General features: G+C 42.3%; 2 protein-coding genes across 4 annotated transcripts; one reads left to right on the forward strand and one right to left on the reverse strand.

The window, feature by feature from the left end:
- Positions 1 to 1,321: 1,321 nt before the first annotated feature.
- On the forward strand, positions 1,322 to 9,465 carry LOC308124936 (monocyte to macrophage differentiation factor 2-like). Of its 2 annotated transcripts, XM_080488337.1 has the most exons (7): positions 1,322 to 1,708; positions 3,856 to 3,937; positions 5,152 to 5,312; positions 6,097 to 6,171; positions 6,289 to 6,390; positions 6,579 to 6,648; positions 7,441 to 9,465. In XM_080488337.1, the coding sequence occupies exons 1-7, from the start codon at positions 1,680 to 1,682 to the stop codon at positions 7,639 to 7,641; spliced, it is 720 nt and encodes a 239-aa protein (XP_080344463.1). In that variant the 5' UTR covers positions 1,322 to 1,679; the 3' UTR covers positions 7,642 to 9,465. The 2 variants fall into 2 exon arrangements, with proteins under 2 accessions (XP_080344463.1, XP_080344464.1); XM_080488338.1 differs by lacking the exon at positions 6,097 to 6,171 and having other exon boundaries at positions 1,333 to 1,708.
- On the reverse strand, positions 9,381 to 17,051 carry ap5z1 (adaptor related protein complex 5 subunit zeta 1). Of its 2 annotated transcripts, XM_080488335.1 has the most exons (17): positions 16,925 to 17,051; positions 16,547 to 16,684; positions 15,125 to 15,305; positions 14,728 to 14,878; positions 14,521 to 14,633; positions 13,740 to 13,914; positions 13,503 to 13,556; positions 12,332 to 12,472; positions 12,194 to 12,231; positions 11,602 to 11,764; positions 11,204 to 11,525; positions 11,001 to 11,119; positions 10,632 to 10,759; positions 10,444 to 10,541; positions 10,227 to 10,359; positions 9,921 to 10,135; positions 9,381 to 9,827 (listed from the first exon to the last, which is right to left on the reverse strand). In XM_080488335.1, exons 1-17 carry the CDS (start codon positions 16,963 to 16,965, stop codon positions 9,575 to 9,577), a joined length of 2,463 nt encoding a protein of 820 aa, XP_080344461.1. In that variant the 5' UTR covers positions 16,966 to 17,051; the 3' UTR covers positions 9,381 to 9,574. The 2 variants fall into 2 exon arrangements, with proteins under 2 accessions (XP_080344461.1, XP_080344462.1); XM_080488336.1 differs by lacking the exon at positions 13,503 to 13,556.
- Between the last annotated feature and the right edge of the window lie 2,210 nt (positions 17,052 to 19,261).

A 19,261-nucleotide genomic window follows, 5' to 3' on the forward strand; every position in this document is an offset into this window, starting at 1 on the left:
ACAAGCGTACAGCAAACAATATTTCACTGCCGTGGGCTGATGGAGCCAGTTTGAACATATTGACCTTGTATAAAGTCCAAACATAATGTTGAGTGTTTTCCAAACTGTGTGTTTCACCCTCTGGAAAATGTCACCTAAAACAGAGGCAGGACAAATAATCAGTAGAGTCATTAAACACTCGTTTTGAAGTGTGACCATTCCATATATAACAACTCATAACCATCTTAAAAAATAACAAAAAAAAAACCCCATAGCATATCACAAGCCAAGCATGTTGCAATTCCCTTTTAAAGCAATGAATAAATAAATACACTTATCCGTAGTGCACATTTGGAACAAATTGTCAAAGTGCAACAAACATTAAGCAAATCAATAATAATTAAAACAACAATGAAAACCACAATGTGACTAAATATCTAAAAACAAATCTCTTATTGCCATTGAAGATACGCGTTCACAGATGAATCAAAATATTGAGTAATTCTTTTGAAGAGAACAAGTACTGAGATGTTGTTCTCAATGGAAGCCAGTGTTAAATTGTTTCAAGTAAAAGAACAACATAGTCCAAAAGTATTATCTCCAAAACTATTCAAAGTATTAGCTACTTTTTAATTTATTGCATTTTGTTGCACGCTATAAAACTATGGTGAGTATCTACAATCAAAACATCTGAGACATTTATCATGATCTTTCATTTTATTCAATATGTTTTATCAATTGTTACCCAGACAGGAAATTGATGAAAATGTTGAGTTTTTCTTTTTTTAAATAGATTTTTTTTTTTTTTTTTTTGTTTATCTATAAAGCACATTTTTTCATGCAACGCAAACATGAAGAATAAACGAATTGGCAATAAATTTCAGATCAGAAGGTTTAAATATGAATGACTTCAGAGTATAAAGCTATAGGGGGATGGCATGGTGCCATAAGTTCGAGTAAAAATGAAAATGAATGTCACTTCTACCTTTTCTGTATTCATGAGAGAGAGTGTAAAGATCTTCCACTTGAACAATCAGACTGCAGTTGGCAAATGCTCATTATTCTTTCATCTTTGATAAGTTAAATCTTATACTTGTGTTTACAGTATGACGTGTAAAACTTCATTCATGTATTCGATCAGGTGGTCAGGTTTTGTTTTGTTTGGGGTTTTTTTTTAACTCAGTGATTTTCCACCAAATCCCACATCAGTCCGGTGGAAAACATCAACCAGGACGCACGCGACTCCGGCGGCGGTGCGACTCGCGGGGAGGGGTTGCTGTTTGTTGGTGCGCCTTATCATCAGGCGGGAGAGGGGCAGGAAGGGGAGGGGAGAAGAGGAGGGGAGGCGTTACCAGTACAGTCCCGGGGAACATCCTGCGAACACATCCGAGACTCCGAGCAAAACTCTGCACAGTTTCCTCTCGCTGCACTTCAACCTCACGGGGACGCGTCGGGATGGCGCGTCGTGGTTCTGATCCGGCGGGGAAGAAGTATCGCGTTACTATTTTAATCATGTAGTACGTTGACCGACTCTGCAGGTCGGTGCCCCTTCTTGGACTCTACATGTTTATGTTTGGACGCACGGCGGTGGGATATCCGGAATGGATCTGTAGGAGGAGAATACACTCGCTGGATTGCTGTAGATAGAGCGCGAGCGCACCGACGCGCGCGCGCGCCCACGCACCCCACAAACGCACGAGATGGACTTTAAAAAGACAAAATTTGGCAGGTAAATCTTAATTGCCAACGGAAAGTTTGAAAGCTCATATTTGGCACCATGCTGTTGTTTTGTTTTCGTGTTTAGTTTAGTTTTTCCATCCTGCGCGCGTCCATGCGCGCTGATGCGCTGGCGCGCTGACAGTCAGGGGGATGTTATAGATTATACACATTGACTTATTTTGTGTGAGTGAGAGTGAACTACGATCATTATTTCGACACCACACTCATCTTTCTGTCGGCACACTTTTATTTTATGCGCTAAAACTCACCCTCACACTTTTCCTATTGTGTCCAGAGGAACTTTGAGACAGCAGTTTAGAGGACACCATCCATGGATTTGCTCCAGGCCACTCATTTATCACTTTTCCCGAATGTCTCTGTGAGTGCGTGGTTGTGTCACCGGGAGATGGCGATAATCGTGAGAACCAGAGTTTGGGTCCCAAAGGAGATTAACTCGATCTTTGCTGGAATGGGAATAGGCTTGTCACTTGCAGAGATTCCATTTAAACAAACACATACATGGGACAAATAACTCATGTGTGCACACGTCGTGTACATGATCGCACCAGGTTCCAGAGGTTCTGATCCTCTTAGATGCAACCGATCCTATTAATGTGTGGAATGTGAAGTAATGGGTCTTTATGACCTAAACGCCTGCTTTGTGAGCTGAAAACATGAGACCTACATGCAAAAACATGCAGACAGGGAGATATTAGGCCTGCAGAAATAGAAGGTGTAGCTGGAGAGAGTCTGAGCAAGACAATGATGAGTGGAGTGAGGTAATAACATTCTCTCTGATCAGCCTGTGAATCCTGATTCCTCCTTTTCACTTCATTAAACAGAAACAAACACACACACACACACACACACACACACACACACACACACACACACACACACACACACACACACACACACACACACACACACACACACACGGAGTCCTGTCATAACTGATTAGAGGACATCAGAGGGCCTCATTCAGGTCCACACAGAGCTACAATACAGCAACAGTGCTCAGAAGAAAATAGTCTTGTTACGTACTTGGCACAGCTTGAAGAGTTGCAGGGGATGAAAAAAAAAAAAAAAGAAGCCACCGGAGTAATTTATTGTTTTTTTCAATTCATGTTTTTGTGTGCAACTTGGAGCCTCAACACTGAGTGAACCATGATTATGAGCCAAAACCGAAGTGACAGGAAGTGCTGAGGAGACTTGAGTAATGATTCCCGAAATCATTTCTAAGCTCGAACATCAATTGTTTGCATTCTTAAAAATGAAGGGGGGGGGGTCGTCAGATGTGAGATCATTGCAATAGTTTTTTTTGTCTGTGAGAGTGTGTTTGGTACTTCAATCTGAAGGATACAACTAAACGACTTGAGGAGATTGCTCTGACTGCTCCTTTCGTTGACCTCTTTAAGCAAACAGCAATGGGAGGGATGCTTGCACGTGATGTGGAGCATTTGGCCTAAATGTGTAATCAAATAACACAGCTGACCAACACTGACACACCTGTGGCCCTGCACGAGGGGCTCCGTTCGAACCAGAGCTGTGTGTGTGTGTGTGTGTGTGTGTGTGTGTGTGTGTGTGTGTGTGTGTGTGTGTGTGTGTGTGTGTGTGTGTGTGTGTGTGTGTGTGTGTGTGTGTGTGTGTGTGTGTGTGTGTGTGTGTGTGTGTGTGTGTGTGTGTGTGTGTGTGTGTGTGTGTTCATCTTCATGTAGAAAATGTGGTTTCGTAACATCTCCAGATGTGTTTTTTTTCCTCCTGTAAGCTGGGATTTAGAGATCTACCGCCTGATTAAATAGAATACACAGCACAGAGGAGTACAGAACACAAGCAGCAACTTTCCCCGAGTGCGGCGACGATGAGGAGGAGGAGGAGGAGGAGGAGGAGGAGGAATGCAAATCTCATGGATGGTTTGGGGCTGTGGTATCCTGCTTGTACAGGCAGTGACATCACCGGTAATAATGAGGAACACTAAAATTCAGACAACGTGATGCGGATTAGAGACCTGTAAATCCTTCAAGAATCACAAACACACACACTGGCCTTTGTTAGTTCAGCACACAGTTAACCTGCCCATTAATAAAGTCAAACGTTGCCTCTGTGTTTTTCCTCTTTTCCTTCTCTCTCTCTCTCTCTCTCTGCCTTTTTCCTCAGGTTCATGAACTGCAGGGTGCCGGCCAGTAAGAGATACCAGCCGACTGAATATGAACACGCCGCAAACTGTGCCACGCACGGGGTGAGCCGAGCAGACAGACCATGAGGAATGAGGAGCATGCATTCTGAGAATAAAAAAAAAAACTCTTTAAAAGTTGGCCTGTGCCCCATACTGCCCCTGTGTAGTGAGGGTGTCCAGCTTCTGAAAAGATGGAGAGGATTGTGAGGCATGAAGCAGAATGTGGAGTTTTTTTTTTTTTTTTTTTTTTTTTTGGCTGAGTGATAGAGAGAGTGGGTTTTAATCTGTGAGTCAGCCTGTAGTTTTCTCTAATCTGCTGTAATCCCTGTGTGCCTCCGCTTGACTGAAGCAGACAGATAGAGACAGAAGGAAACATGGTCATAATGACCGTAAAGCCTCTAATGGGGCAGAGTTTTCTGTAGTCGCCTGTGTTCCTGACACGTTTGCTCTCTCATTCATTTTCTCCCACCAAACTGCCCGCTGGGTGCCCTTTGACAAGCCAAAACGTCACGTTCACACTCAGCGGGCTACAGATTCAATTAAAGGAACAGTGTAACAATAAGAAAACCCACACTTGTGTTTCTTCACAAGTGAGAAACATGAGAAAAGAGATTGAATATCTGCGTAGCAAACATGAAATCACCTTCTGGTGATAACAAACGTGCTCTCTCTAAGAAACACTCCTTCAACAGTTTCTTAAAAGACGAATACCGTACGTATAATCAGGATTGTATTGGCGGAAATCTGGAGGAGGTTCGCACTCAAAAGGTTCAAATTCAACATATTGCAATACTTCAGCTTGAACAGCTTTTTCAAATGCTGTGATTTATGCAGTAAAAACATTTTAATTAAACAAAGTATTTTGGCTATTTCAGGGAGGCTGAGGTTTTATCTTCCACTTCATCAAACCTCAGGCGGCGTGATGCTGGAGCAGGTTGCTCGTCTGCCACTCGGCAAATGTTCACATTGGCAGACAATAAGGGCAATTTAACATCATCATGTCTGTGGACTGTGGGAGGAAACTCACACACATACAGAGAGAAGCCCAGACTTGGACCAAGGGAGATTTTATTTATTTATTTTTTTATGTCAACCACACCAACATACAGCCCACAACAGGTGTTCATGTGTATTATGATCACAGTGATGGAAAAATCCTTATTTAAAAAAAATAAATAAATCTTTGAGAAACAATTGATGAAATTGAGACAGACTGATGGTGTAGCTTAAATACCAATAAATCATAATTTTTTTATCTTTTTTTTTTTATTTTTCAGTTGTGGATCCTCCCCAGTTTGATGGGCGGCTCCGTGCTTTACTTTCTGTCAGCGGACCAGTGGCATCGCACGGCGGCCTGGCTCTACGGGAGCGGTCTCACCGGCCTCTTCGTCACGTCCACGCTCTTCCACACCGCCGCCTGGAAAATCAGCCACCTTCGGTGTGTGTTTGTGTTGCAGGAAATGCTGGTAGGGGATTTAGCAGATGGACGCGAGTGTCTGTGTGTGTTTGTATTTGTTGTGCCGCTCCGATGGATTTACAACACACTCATATGTGCACACTTTGTTAATTGGCACAGCCAGAAGGCCAGACGTCAAACAACAGATGTGGCACATTCACAGAAAACAGGCCATTCACACACAAACTACCAAGGGGCTCCTATTGCTTCCTGCTTTATTTTGCTGTGTATTACTTCTAGTAAATAGACATTTTTTAATCCTCCGTTAGGGCAAAAAACATGGAATCATATCTTTTTAAACATCCTTCACTGGAGCAGTAGTTCAGAAAAAGACTCAACAAAACATTGTTTTCTATTTTTAAAGTCACAACACTCATAATAGTATCTTTATTGATGGAGCCCATTTTAAAACCAAGGTTACAAAGTGCTTCACATGGCCGATTCTATTTCATCCATTTGTGTCCTCGCTTCGACCAGCTGTGGGTCGTGGTGGTTCTGGAGCTGATCGCACGTTACAGCAGGAGAAATGTACGGTACGACTTGGACCGTCGATCAGGACAGAGACAGAGACAGAGACAGAGACAGACAGTCACTTACACATTCATTTACACTCTTTAAGGGAAATTTATGGTGAACAATACAACACCGTATGAACCCAACCCCTTGCCTTTAAAATACCTTCAGATTCTTAATTTTGAATAGTATCCACTCCCAAGTTTGTCAAAAAATAAAAGAACGCCTCCATCTTCTTCATTCGTTTGTGTAGGAAGGTGGAGCAGCGCTTCCATATGTGTGACAGAATGGCGATCTACTTCTTCATCGCCGCTTCCTACTCTCCCTGGTGGGTGATGTAACCGCGGCCGGCGAAAACCCGCGGAACTCTGGAGGGACAACAAGAGTGATTAGGAAGATGGGAGTGAGTGCGGTGTAACGAGGCGTGTGTGATGCGTTTCCTCAGGTTGATGCTGAGGGAGCTGGGGCCCTGGGCGTGCCACATGCGCTGGCTGATCTGGGTCATGGCTTTTGTAGGATCCATGTACGTCTTCTTTTTCCACGAGAGGTAACACAGTCCCTCTTTTGAGTCCCGTCTCTTTCGTTTTAATACAATTAACCTGAAACCAAACCCTCCCCGTTCCCTCCGGCGTTTACAACAAACACTGCGCCGCTGTTTGCAGCCGAAACAGTCACCCGGGGAAAATGGACTTATTATCTTTTCATGCCCCTGTTTTGTTTTTCGTCTGTGTGCAGGTACAAGTTGACGGAGTTGCTGGGATACGTGGCCATGGGGGCGGTTCCTGCTTTGGTCATTCTGTCCATGGTGAGCACAAACCACAAAAGGTCCCGAGTGTTGGCCTTCGAGGAAAAACAAGCTCTCTCTACTCGGACGGACTTCCTTCTATTGTTGGAGAAACAGACAGTCAATACATTAAAAAAAAGGCAAACACAATGCTTTGTTTTAGCCTGGAACATAAAAACACGTTTACTTGCTGCAATATGGAGTAACTTTATGATTTTTCTTAGGCTTTAGATTTAACATATTTTGCACATTGTTGTCAATTTAGAATTAAAAAATTTTTTTTCCTCAAAGACAAAATAACAGTCCTCTAGTGTTTTTGCCATTCTTTACCAGAAATTACGAGGAAATGTATGTAAATCAACCCTGTTCTGTCAGTAAACTCACCATTTCGTATATATCCATTAGTCAAATCCCCTTAAAAGGTGATTATTATTGAATTGTTCTACCCTGTCTCAAGTTCAAAGTGTGAATGTTTCAGATGGACTGGTATACGTCTCATTTCAGTGAAATGAACAAACGTGCACAATATAAGACACTGGTAACCTGAACCATTCAGGGAGCCTTTACTATCACCAAAACAAATTGAGAAGACAACAGTCATGACATTGTGTCAAGGTTTTCTGTGCGTTGTGCCACAAAGATATGATATCGACGTTATCAAGCAACTTTGTTCCAGCCTTGAAATACCACTTTGTTCCACATCGTGGTGGAGTTAGTGCTTCTACTGGCTGGTCTATGAAAGAAGCCGTGGAGTCTGACATTAAAAAGGTAAAGCCACTGATGCATGAAGCTTTTGTGTCTGTTGTGTTGCAGGTGGAGCGTGCAGGTGTGTGCGAGCTGGCTCTGGGGGGCGTTTTCTACGTGGTGGGCGTGGTCTTCTTTAAAAGCGACGGCCTGGTCCCGTTCGCCCACGCCATCTGGCACCTTTTCGTGGCGGCCGGGGCCGGGGTTCATTATTACGCCATCTGGAGGTACCTGTACTTACCGGGGCCCCTGCTGCAGACGTCGAGGTGACTGGGTGTTGTCACCCGACAAGCGTGACGTCGCTGTTCTGATTTATAACTTGAAATACGAGGCGACACCTGCAGGTTGGGTGCTGGACAAGACCGCTGGGATCAACTCTTACAAACTGGGACCAAAACACTTTAATGGCCTGAATAAGATCAGCACAGACTGAAACTTATTAGCACTTAGCAGATTCACACAAATACATCCTTAAATGTCTGACAATCCTGCTTTTGACTGCCTAGTGTTGACTGACACCACTGCAAGAACCATGAATGCTTAGAGAAGGCCAGTGCTCACTTAAAGGAATAGTTCAACATGTTGGGAATCTTTATTTTTTTTTCTTCAAGAGATGCTTTCTGATTGTTTGCAGACTTATTAATTACCATTCACCCTTTATCAATGTCGCTTTATCCGGGTTTGCTGCTTCAGGGCAGGTGGAGCCCATTGAAACTATCTTAATCTATATATCTGGATGGACACACTCGAAGTCGGGCAATGTTGAGTTCCCGCTGCGGGATTAAAGCAGGAGTAGGTTGGGAAAACCCATGCATGCCCAGGGAGAACATGTAAATTCAACTGGGAAAGTTCCTCAAGCCACGAGTGGAACCTGTGGCAAAGTTGCTCAGCAGCTCCACTTAGAAACTTTCCGATCTTTTTTTTTTTTATTGTGGGAGAAAGCTGGAGCGCCCACAGATGCACCGAGTGAACATGCGAACTGAAAGCTCCTGTCAGCCCGCAGGTTCAAACTCCCGATTGTCTCGTTGTGAGTCAACAGTGCTAACCGCTGCGTTACCATGCACCGCCGAGTCCAAATAGCCAAAGGAGACGTTACCGCGACCACGATAAAGTGGGTGCCCAATGCTTAACAGGCAAACGTAATGCATCTCTGGACAGAAGTGAGCGACCCAAAGTGATGAACTTTCCCTTTAAACATGCCTCTGCACCTTTTAACTTGTCAGACTTGATTTTGAAGTGATGTGCCAAAACCGGCCACATGGGCATTCATGTCGCTGCTAACGACTACATGACAATAGTCAAACTCGTTGAACACCATAAGGCAATTTTTTATTTTTGTCCTTTTTGCGTCGTCAAAGTCGATAGTTCAAAAAGAGAGGTTACTACATATATTGTATGTCGATGAGAATTTGAACTTTAAAATACTTTGTGCTGTTCATCTGCTGCCTCTCGAGAGCCACTCAATGGCCACATCAAACAACTTTGACCTTAACTTTAACCCACCTTAGGAGTTAAACACAATTTTTTTTTTGCCTTATTAGAAGGCTGTTCTAATTAAATGTTTTTGAAAATTAGCCAAAAAAATTAGATCTCAACTTATTTTCAGATATTTGTTTAGTATCTTGAGAGAAATCTTTAGTCGATGTGATGCACTCTTATCCACAAGCACTTTTATATCAACAGAAGTGATTTGTAATGTAGGATTTCCTACAATCCTCTCAATGTTGCAGAATTAACACCTTAGACATGTTATACATGGAGATTCTATATATAGATATATGCAAATTAAATTTTCTATTTTTATAGTCTTGACTTTTCTATTTCCACAAGCACTGTATGGATCAGAATTTTGGAACGTCTCGTAATTTAGCAGTTTTTCTTTTTACTTTTAATAAGCAGCACTTTCTCAGGACTTGAGCATTTTTATCTTTTTGTAAATCTTCGAGATCTGTTTTGTAAAAAACAAACTTTCTGTAAAATCAATGCATTAAAAGAAAGTACCCTTCATTATCAGTAAAAGAGACTTGTGTATTTTTTTTTTTGGTTTGACACACTTGATCACAGTAACACTTGAAGTCATTTATTTACAGAAGAATGTGCAAAAAAAAAAAAAATCAAATGAGGTTCATTCAAGGAAATGTCTCTTTTCCCACTAATTCATCGGCAGAGGATGACGCGTTGGTCATGTGATTGTACGCGTGCTTCACTGCGAGTGTGCGAGCCTGGTGAGCACTCGTAGCTGCAGCGGCATGGCCACGTTTGTATCTCTGTGCCACTGCGGCGTGTTGATGTGAGGCGGTGGGGTCAGGACGCTCTGCGCCACACCGGGGGCCTTCAGCAGTGACCACAGTTCCTCGCCTCGGGTTACCACGGAAACGAGGTCCTCCTCGTCCGTGCACCACGCAACCGAGCCACTTCTGGCTACCGTCCTCAGCTTGGAGAGAAATAAGGACACCCTGAAAGATGCAGAAACATTATATGAATGAGAACACACAGATCGCATCACAAAGACCAAGTATATGTGGGAAAAAAACAACCAAGCCGGACACCTGGGTATGAGGTCATGTGACCGGGATGCCAGTTTAGCGAGGGCACTCATTAGCGTGGTGATGACTTTAGGGGCGGGGCAAACGTTTCCGGGTGAAGGGGCGGAAGAAGTGATCTCAAACAGCACGGCCTCCAGAGCCTCAAAGCAGGAAGTGATGAGCGACACTGAGCAGCGAGAGTCGCATGACACCGAGAGATACTCCCCCAGCACCCACACCTGGGAGGACGAAGATTGGAAAACTCATCGTAGCATCTCTCATGAAATCACGCCATCATTTCTGTACGCGATGCAAAGAGAGTTACTTTACCACGTGTGTGAAGACTTCCTCTTTGCTGTAGACGTTGGCTGTGGCGCCGGCAAACTCCAGCAGCTCGTGGGACTGGTCCACCACCACAGAGGGGTGGAGCTTGCACAGCCTCAGCAGGTGGCAGCTAAACACCCTGCGCACAAAAAAAAAACAAAAAACGAGTGAGCGACGAGAGGCTGGCTGAGGGATGAGAGCACTCCGGCTCGTCAGGATTTACCTGTGTATCTCTCTGACGTATTTCGGGATGTTGAGGAGGAGGCTGCTTCTCTCAAGCATCACCAGAATCAAATGAGCTAAGAGCTTCTCATCGGCCACCTGAACAAACAACACATTGAAGAAAACAACCTGAACATCTGGAGAACGTCTCCCATGTGGGTGTTATCGAAAAGGAAAACTTCAGTTTACCTCAACAACTCTGTGGAAGTAAATGTGTAACAGCACGGGGACGGTCTGTGCACAGTGAACCACCCTCGGCCAGTCCGCAGCCTCGGCCAGCAGCTCGTGGAGCGTGCTCAGACGGTCAATGGTGTCGCCTAAAAGGAAGGAGGAAAGTTATGAAAAAGCAACGTGATTTCATCTCGGGGGTCTTGAGGGCCATATCTGGCTCTTAAATTCCTCTGAAGGTTTCTGAAAATTATATGCAGAACAATTTTCATCCTTTAACTTGAGAGTCGATTCGGGGAATCTTTTCTCTTACCATGTTGTGGAAAACACACGTATTTGTACTTAGACTTGTAGCTGATCCTATGTCTCCACTGCTGACGTTGTCAATACCTGATCCAGCTTCCCCTCGAAGCAGGAAGAGGAAAAGCCCACGGAAAGAAGGATTTCGAAATGTGTCCTGTAACCGGAGGCCGTGGCCGCTTGGCTCAGCGATCGGTAAACTCACAGACCTGCAACACAAACAGACCTTCATGAGATGATGGTAAAAACTGTAGAGGTGTTCTTGACAGGTTTGCTATAATCTGTGAATGAACCTGAGCTGCAGGACCAGCGCGGCAGTGAGGCAGGGCAGGTCGAGAAGGGTGTGAAGCAGCTCCACTGCAGTTCCACTTGTAACCAGGGAGGGCAGCAGATCCACAAAGTCATCCACCACCGCCGGACTGTCCCACGCTAAAAACTTCAGCAGGTTTGGGAACGAGCGTATGTACTGAGGAACTCGAAGCTGCACGCTGTCCAGGTTCAGGCGAAGGAAGCGCAGGAGCTCGTGCGCCAGGAAAGGGTCGTTGAAGAGCTCGCCGGGGTACCGGCCAAACACGAGCGTCCACACACCGTCGCAGTCCACCGCTGCCAGCTCACCTGAACGGGAGTCAAGAGGACGATAGAAAAGTGCAGCGGACACCAACAGCCGTGTGACACTGGAGTGGGCACAAACCGTGGTTGAGGTAGAACTGTGCGACGGGTATTAGGACTCTGGCGAATGACAGGTCGGCGCTGAGCCGACCGACGAGAGCCTTTACACACGGGAACGTTCGGTAAACGAGTGACGCGTCCTCAACGCACACACAGTCCAGGATGCACACGGCCTCCACCAGACACTGAGGGAGCAAACAGGAAAAGAAGCAGAACGATACCCAACCAACCTCCTTTAATAAAATAAAAATAAAAAATTACAAATTTCTTTCTGGCTACTTTAGGATAACACTTTTCCACATCAACACTCAGCTTTTACATGTGTGGGTGTACTGATAAATAGTAGTAACACAGTAACAGCGTTTCTTTTGACCCGAACACAACAGCTTTCCTTGATGGATATAATTATATGATATTACTGGTGCTTCACTGGAATGAGATAAATGTGCACAAAGCAAATGATGTATCATTAGATAGTTAAAATCCCAACCGAGTACTAACAGGACGTAGGAGATTGAAGCAAAATGTGACAATTATAAACCAGGAACTGAACAAGTACTTGTGTGTGAGAGCACCGTATAAAGCAAGAGAATGATAAATAGCAAACAACTCACAGCTTTTTGCAGTTCTGTATCCGACCTCTTGTGTGCCTCTGAAAGACAATGAGTAGTATAGTTCACGCAAAATCTTCAAGTACAAATAGTAACTTTAGTTCAAAACACACACACACACAGACACAGACACACACTCACTGCGATCGCTCTGCTCAATGAGTCGCTGGCAGTACTGGAAAGCCTTTTCTCGAAGACGCTCCTTTGGCGGCAGCAGGCGGCTGGAGGAGGACGTCGCTGAAACCATAGAAACCACCGACCCGTCCACCTCCGACCGGTCGTCTGAGGGCCAGAAATGAGACTTCAAGACTCGAAGCATAGTCCCAAAGTCATTTTTATGATCATAAAACTCTCAACCCGACTTCCTTTGGCCAAATCAAAAGACTCTCTGGAGTTGGATAACATCAAATGTCAAGGCTTAGTTTATTTTCAATTTGACCTGCAGGTGGAAGTGAAGGGACATTTTTTCTTATTGAACACTACAGTATCCATCAATATAGTGTAGAAGAGCAGAAAATACAGAAAACTGAAGAACTTTAGCATTGTTAAAACCTTGAATTCATATGTTTAATAAAGCCTGTAGAATATTTCACCAATGGAAAAAAAGATTGAAATGGTTAAAAGACGTCACTGTTTGCTTTGTGTCCCCCAGAAAAAATGCAATGCAACGCAATGATAAATATTTTGTAATACAAAAAAGAATTCTGTCATATTGGAGCATTAGGATTCATTCAAAGTGAAGCTCTTGTGGAGAAAGGCAGAACCCTGATTAGTTTGAAACCTCTGGACAAAATTGAATCAGACATTTTGTCCCTTCAAAAAAAAAAACAATCTGTGCACACCACAGAATCTAACTCATATAAGCAACATAAAAACTTTTCATCTAACCAGTGTTTTTTTTTTTTTTTCAATGCGGTCCTATGGTATGCTTGCAAAACTGTCATTATTGTTGAAAATGGTTCGTTCAGTCGGAGGACCACAAACATCCAATTACAGATCTCAGCAGAACACTAACAACACTGCATGCAAGTCAAGGTGTAATGTCACTTTTTGGTGTGTTTAGTATCATCATCCACTCGCGGCTCCAACAGGTTCAATCATCTGATTAGAAGATTTTACGGAAAGGAAAAGTTAAAAGAGATCAGAGAACAGCAGCTCTTGTTAGAGACGGTGAGTTGGGAGTCGTAATCACGGCGTGAGTGGGTTTAGTTGCACCTCTGTTGAATTAAGCAGAATATGCCGGCGGTTGGTTTATTTATTGCTTCTTAGACGCAGACGCATGCTGAGGTCGGTCCACAAACCCGTGTCTTACCATTCGAAAATGAGTGGGAGTGGGAGAGAGACAGGCTGAGCTGCAGCCTGTTTGCTGGAGACGATGAAAACAAAGATCAGGTCATCTGGAAATGGCTGATATGAGGGAATTGCAGCCTTCACCATTCATTTGAAGTTTCTCAAAAGGTGAGGAACAGAAATCCCAGTCCAGAAGCTTGACGCTTCCCTCGTCATTGATAGAAGAAGATTATTGTCTGCATCTTTTAGAAAGACATACCAGCATCCGACATGATGTTGCCATTGGAAACAGAGTGGTAGGTGAGGAGCCAATGCCTCAGCATGGAAAAAGAGTAGACGTTCATCCACTGGTCCTCGGTGAAGCCTTGACCCACGCAGAGCACGGTGAAGAAATCCCCGGACACCGTCCCATCCAGCTCTGCGATGGGCACCGGCTGATGAAGGCAAAGTGTTTCAGTGATGCTCGCCATTAATTCAAGCACAGACAAAAGAAACAAACTACTAGAGGCTGCAGAGTATTAATTACTGCAATCACTTTGTTAAGTATTGAATTAGGGATACGACTGAAAAGTATATGGTGCTGATGTCTAAATAACAGTGTTCTGTGTCTTCTTAGGTTCATTTTTAACCAGATGCAACTATACCATGTTTGTTTTATTTTTCCCTGATAACATGTGCGTCTGCAGTTCCCACGAGACTCGTTTTAGAAGTGGGTCACTTGGTTCCATTTGTTGTTTTTTATTATTTGTTCTAGATTTTTGGGCTCCTGGCTGATTTTTTTTCCTGTTCTCACTGGATATGATGTTTCGGCATAATGAAGGGAGAAATGATCTGTTGTCAACACAATCTAGTATCATAGGGCTCCATCTGATGAGCCAAACACGTTGACACACAGAGCCTGAATGCACAATGTATGAAAACGTGTTTTATTGCAGTTCAGTCAGTCTTTTGCAGTATGCTTGCTGCAAATGTCGATATCCCGGTTACTATATCTTTTTTTAACAAATTATGCAGCCTGGATATGAATGCTGATCGCTCACCTGGCGGGATCTGGGCCCTGTGAAGAATCCCCCCGTGGAGGCTCCGCCTCCCTGCACTATGCTGGCATAACGCAGCCAATCCACAAGCTTCTTACTCAGGAGGGTCACGTGATCTACAATCAGTCCGATTTGGAAGGGAAAAGACCTGTTTGAAAACAAAGCATGCTGACAGGTGGATATAAAGTGTGAGCTGTGTGTGTTATTTACCTTCGGTGAGGCACTCTGGGCTGTGTGTGAGGACGGCATTGATGATGGGCAGTGTGAGCGTGAGCGGGTGAGCGGGCCCTTCAGACGGTCGGCTCTCGAGACCGCGCAGCAGCAGGACGCAGAGAGATGACAGGTCAGCTTTGGATTCGGCCTGTTGGAGGAATTAGACATTACGGGAAAACCTCTCCTCAACAATAGTTGCAGCGATAATTTAGTTTAATGATCTTCTATTTAGTTGTGATCATTAACAGAACAGCCAAAAATATCTTGTTTTAACTTAAAAAAAAAAGAACATTTCAATCACTTTAAGAAGTAACAAACAGCTTCTCATAAGCATAGAAAAGTCTTGTAATAAAGATGAATGGGGTTTAATAGAAGATCTTATTTCGTGCGATACCTGTGAGAGCAGCAAGGCTGCAGCGTGGCTGTTCAGCTGACTGATGTTCTCTTGGCTGCAGTTCACTTTCTGACCAGAGAGGGGCAGTGTCTCTCTGAGCACAGCAGAGCTCAGCACCTGAAGCTGCTCTGAGGGAGACGAGAGCAGCGACAGAAGCCTTTTCTGGAGCTCAGGAGGAAGCCTTTATGACGTGACAACAGAAGAAACAAGGCTTAGTAGCAGGAAGTCAATGAACAAAGCTCAGCCTGAATATGAAACACTTTAAAACCAAAAAGCCAATGATGATCAACAAGGTTATTCAACACGAGTTAATGCTCCTTTTTTTTTTTTTTTTTAAACCGTTTTTAGTTTAGTACTACTTATATTATTTCTGATTAGTCAAAAAAGCATTGCAGTTTCATAACGTGAAGCTCCTCTTGGCAACACAGAATATATACAAATATTTGTGTGAAACAAACCTGTAAAAAGAGAGAAGTACTGACTTGTTTAATCATATTTAATAAAATAATTCTGGACACTCGTCAAAGTACAAAACTCTCTAAAAGGGAGTTTTTTTAACCAGATTATGTGCTTTAAGAAGGAAGGAGTAATTGTTTTTTTCATTTAAAATAGACTATGGATGGGCAATGGTCTTCTGTTACTGCTAATTCAATCACTATCTTAGTTTTACACAAACACACAGAAAAAAGGGAGAAGACTAACAAAATCAGCTTGCTACCATGTGAAAGATATTGCTAAAATTAAAAGGACTTCTCATCGAACAAGATTTAAGAGAAACTTGTCAATGCATTTATTTTCAGTAGGCTGGATTATTGTAACAGTGTGTTTCCAGGTCTTGGTAAAAAATCTGTTGACAGTTGGAGTCCTCACCAACACAAAAAGGGTGGAGCACATTACACCTGTGCTTAAATCTCTGCACTACTGCCTGTGAGTCGAAGGATTGACGTCAAAATTTGACTTCTCTGGCGTGAATACATCTCATTTACTATCAGAATATAAAACCTCCGGACCCCTGAGGTCCTCAGGAAGAGGTTTACCGTGTTCCCAGAGTCAGAAGAAACAAGGTGAAACAGCATTTAGTTCCTACGCTCCTCACGCGTTGAACAAACTCTCTGAAACATGAGGGCTGGTGATACATCTTTTAAAACATTATTATTTACTCAAGCTGTCCAATAGACTTTACTGCTTCTATTAGTTACCTTTATAGGGGTTTTATTTATTATTAATTTCTTAATGGTATTGTTTTAATGCATTTCTTTGTGTCTGAATGGTGCAACTATAGAAATAACTTTCCCTTAGAGAAATCCCTTCTCTGCATTAACCCATCTTATTCACAGTTAACCTTAAAGCAACATGCAGTGGGCTTCCACAGTATGGCGTCTGGGGAGCGTTTGAGAGAGAGAGAGAGGGGAGAGATCTTACAGTCTGGTGTACTTGTTGACAGAGAGGATGAGGAGAAGCCTCTGCAGGCTGTCAAGTGTCTCATGACCAAAGTCCTTCCCCTGTAGCAGCTTCAGCAGTCTGCTGTAAAACTTCTGCAGCTCAGGCTCCTGAATCTCCCTGAAACAACACACATACACACACCGTATATATATATATACACTCTCATTTCTGTGACGGCCATCCTAAATGGCTGCGAGCTTTAACAGTAAACCTAAAGCAATGACTAAACACTGATTCGACAGAACGTTAACTTGAGTCTCGTTAGCAGCGTTAGCCTCTTTAGCTCAAAACATTTACTATTCACCAACAACAACCCGCGAAAAAACCAGCAGCTGTAAGATAAAGTCCTCTTCTTACCGTGCTTGTTTGATAAAACTCTCTGAAGCGTGAGAGTACATTTTAATCGAGAAAGTCACGCTGCCATCGCTGTCAAATGTGTAGGTAAACAGTCCGGCTGCTAATCAGGTCCTGACTGGAATCACGTGACGGGACTTTGGTTCCGCTTTTAAAAAACCCCAATTGAATTTCTTTCTTTCTCTCCTTTCAATAACTTTTCATTTTTTTTCCATAGATAAAAAAACAAAAATATGTCTAATTGTAAAATCTTCCGAATTTTATTTTATTTTTTAACAAATTTCATGCAAAACATTAACAAAACAGGGAAGTAAATAAATGAACAATAAACAACCAAATATAACAATAAAGAAACCGAGCCTGTAGGAAAGAACTAATAGTGATTGTAAAAAAGTATCATGAACAGTATTTGCTTTAAAATTTGGTGTGGCCACAGATTGGGGGCCAATGTCCTTACAGTGTCTTTTGATAAAAGGACCACTTCTGCTCTTTACAAAGGAATCTTCCCTTTAAAATGTAGTTTTTATACTCTCCATTAATAGTGGACCAATAGGAGCAAGTCTGAGTCATTCTCATGTGATTGTAGTTTCCGTGTGATTCTTTCAAATAGGATCCTAGAAAGCAAACACAGGTTTCTTTTTTATGTTGCTTAGATTATTACTCAAGTTACAGTATCAAAACAAATGCAAATGACTAAATTCTTGCTTATTATTTAAATGTTCAAAGAGAATCAACAGTTAAGACGTGCTGATTCAAGACACTTTTATCCTGCTTTCGTGCAATATTCGAGGAGATCGCATTTCTTTATTTTGATATTTGTGATACTGCATTTGTGAACGAACTAACAGGAGATTGAAATTTCTAAATGTACTGATTCAGTGCTTCTTTTCCAAATGATGTCCCAAATTCCATTTTACAGTACAGAAGTTATAATTATATATATATATTCTAATTAATTGAAATGAACCATTTTGGCAAAATCAAAATTTATGTTGATGTGCAAAGGTGCAGAATAGAAAGAAAAAGCATATATTTAATTGAAGAGAAAGAAAAAATTGCACCATAGACAGTGCGTCAAGTGTTTGTCTGTATCCAAGGCAAACTTTCAACTTTTAGTTTCAATATATTGCTGAATTGCAGGATATTATCAGGCTATTTCATCATGTGCTCGAAATGTATGTTTTTAGGTGTCGAACTTCTCTAATTTCAGTTCCACTCTGTTGGAGAAGGAAATATCAATACTCTTTCACTCAAAACTTGGTTCTCTGTTTTCCCCGGATAGCCAGAGTAAACTCCAGTAAAAAAAAGAAATTATATGAATTTTTACAACTTAACAATTTTGGTCTCAATAAACGTAATGGATGTTCATCTTTAAATGACAATATTACTTCTACAAAAGATTCTTGGGTTAGAATTACTGCAATAATGTATACATTAAGAATTATTTTGACTTGATTATAAATTTAAATGTTTCAATGGAATTGGTTTGTTCAAACCCTCCATGTAAATACATTCATTTTTTTTGTGTTTCATTTAGTGGCAAAAAACAAAGCATTGGTGCTTCATTGCTGTTCTTCAATAGATTTGTCAGTTAGACTAATTAACTACAGTATATCTGTACTCTTCTCCTCTTTGCAAGTTATTAAACAGGCTTGTTCCTTGTTTTAACTGGAAGAAGACAATTCAGAGTCACAGTGAAATGATCAAAGCATCAATAATAGTTGAACCACCAAATCTTCTGAAATGAAAGTTTTAACAGGAATTCCAAATGGCTGCACTGAAAGTACAATTGTTGAACATCTTATCTGGTTGTTGTGCATGCAAGTATTTATCACAGGCTTTTAGATATATTGTAATTAAAAGTAATACTGTCTGTTTGTATATGTTTAAAGAATAAAAGGCTTTAATCACAAAATAAAAAAGAATTCCCAGTGTGGTTTTTTTCCTCATAAAATCCAATCAAATTTCCTTTTTTTTTTTCATGTGCTGGTTATTCCAAATAGCCAATGAACCAACCAAAAGTCAGATATTCAGCGTACTTGTGCATGTACACTCGCTCAAGCTCAAACCGAGCATGAAAATGGTTAAGAAAGGAGGTTTATGGGACATTGAAATGTTTGCTGCCAGTCGAGCCAGTCTGAATTGTTCATAAAATGATCTGCTGGGAGTTTCACCCACAACCTTTATTAGGATCTTTGATTGGACATGACCAGTTCAAAGACTTCCATATTCACCAGGCTTCAGTCCAAAAAAGACAGGCCCATTGGGATGTAGTGGATAAGTGGGTTCACATCTGGGATGGTTTGCTGACAAATCTGCAGTAGATGTGCGATGCTGACG

Source organism: Lipophrys pholis (genome assembly GCF_963383615.2).
Source record: "Lipophrys pholis genome assembly, chromosome: 19".
Classification (NCBI taxonomy): domain Eukaryota; kingdom Metazoa; phylum Chordata; class Actinopteri; order Blenniiformes; family Blenniidae; genus Lipophrys; species Lipophrys pholis.

Bases quoted from the DNA above. Each gene is read 5' to 3' on its own strand.
- LOC308124936 (XM_080488337.1), top strand. From the start codon at position 1,680: ATGGACTTTAAAAAGACAAAATTTGGCAG. The intron at 5,313-6,096 runs GTGTGTGTTTGT...TCGTTTGTGTAG, and splicing joins TGGAAAATCAGCCACCTTCG to GAAGGTGGAGCAGCGCTTCC. The intron at 6,649-7,440 runs GTGAGCACAAAC...GTTGTGTTGCAG, and splicing joins CTTTGGTCATTCTGTCCATG to GTGGAGCGTGCAGGTGTGTG.
- ap5z1 (XM_080488335.1), bottom strand. From the start codon at position 16,965: ATGTACTCTCACGCTTCAGAGAGTTTTATCAAACAAGCACG. The intron at 11,765-12,193 runs GTGAGTTGTTTG...TTGCTCCCTCAG, and splicing joins ATACAGAACTGCAAAAAGCT to TGTCTGGTGGAGGCCGTGTG. The intron at 10,136-10,226 runs GTAAAGTAACTC...TCGTCCTCCCAG, and splicing joins AGGAAGTCTTCACACACGTG to GTGTGGGTGCTGGGGGAGTA.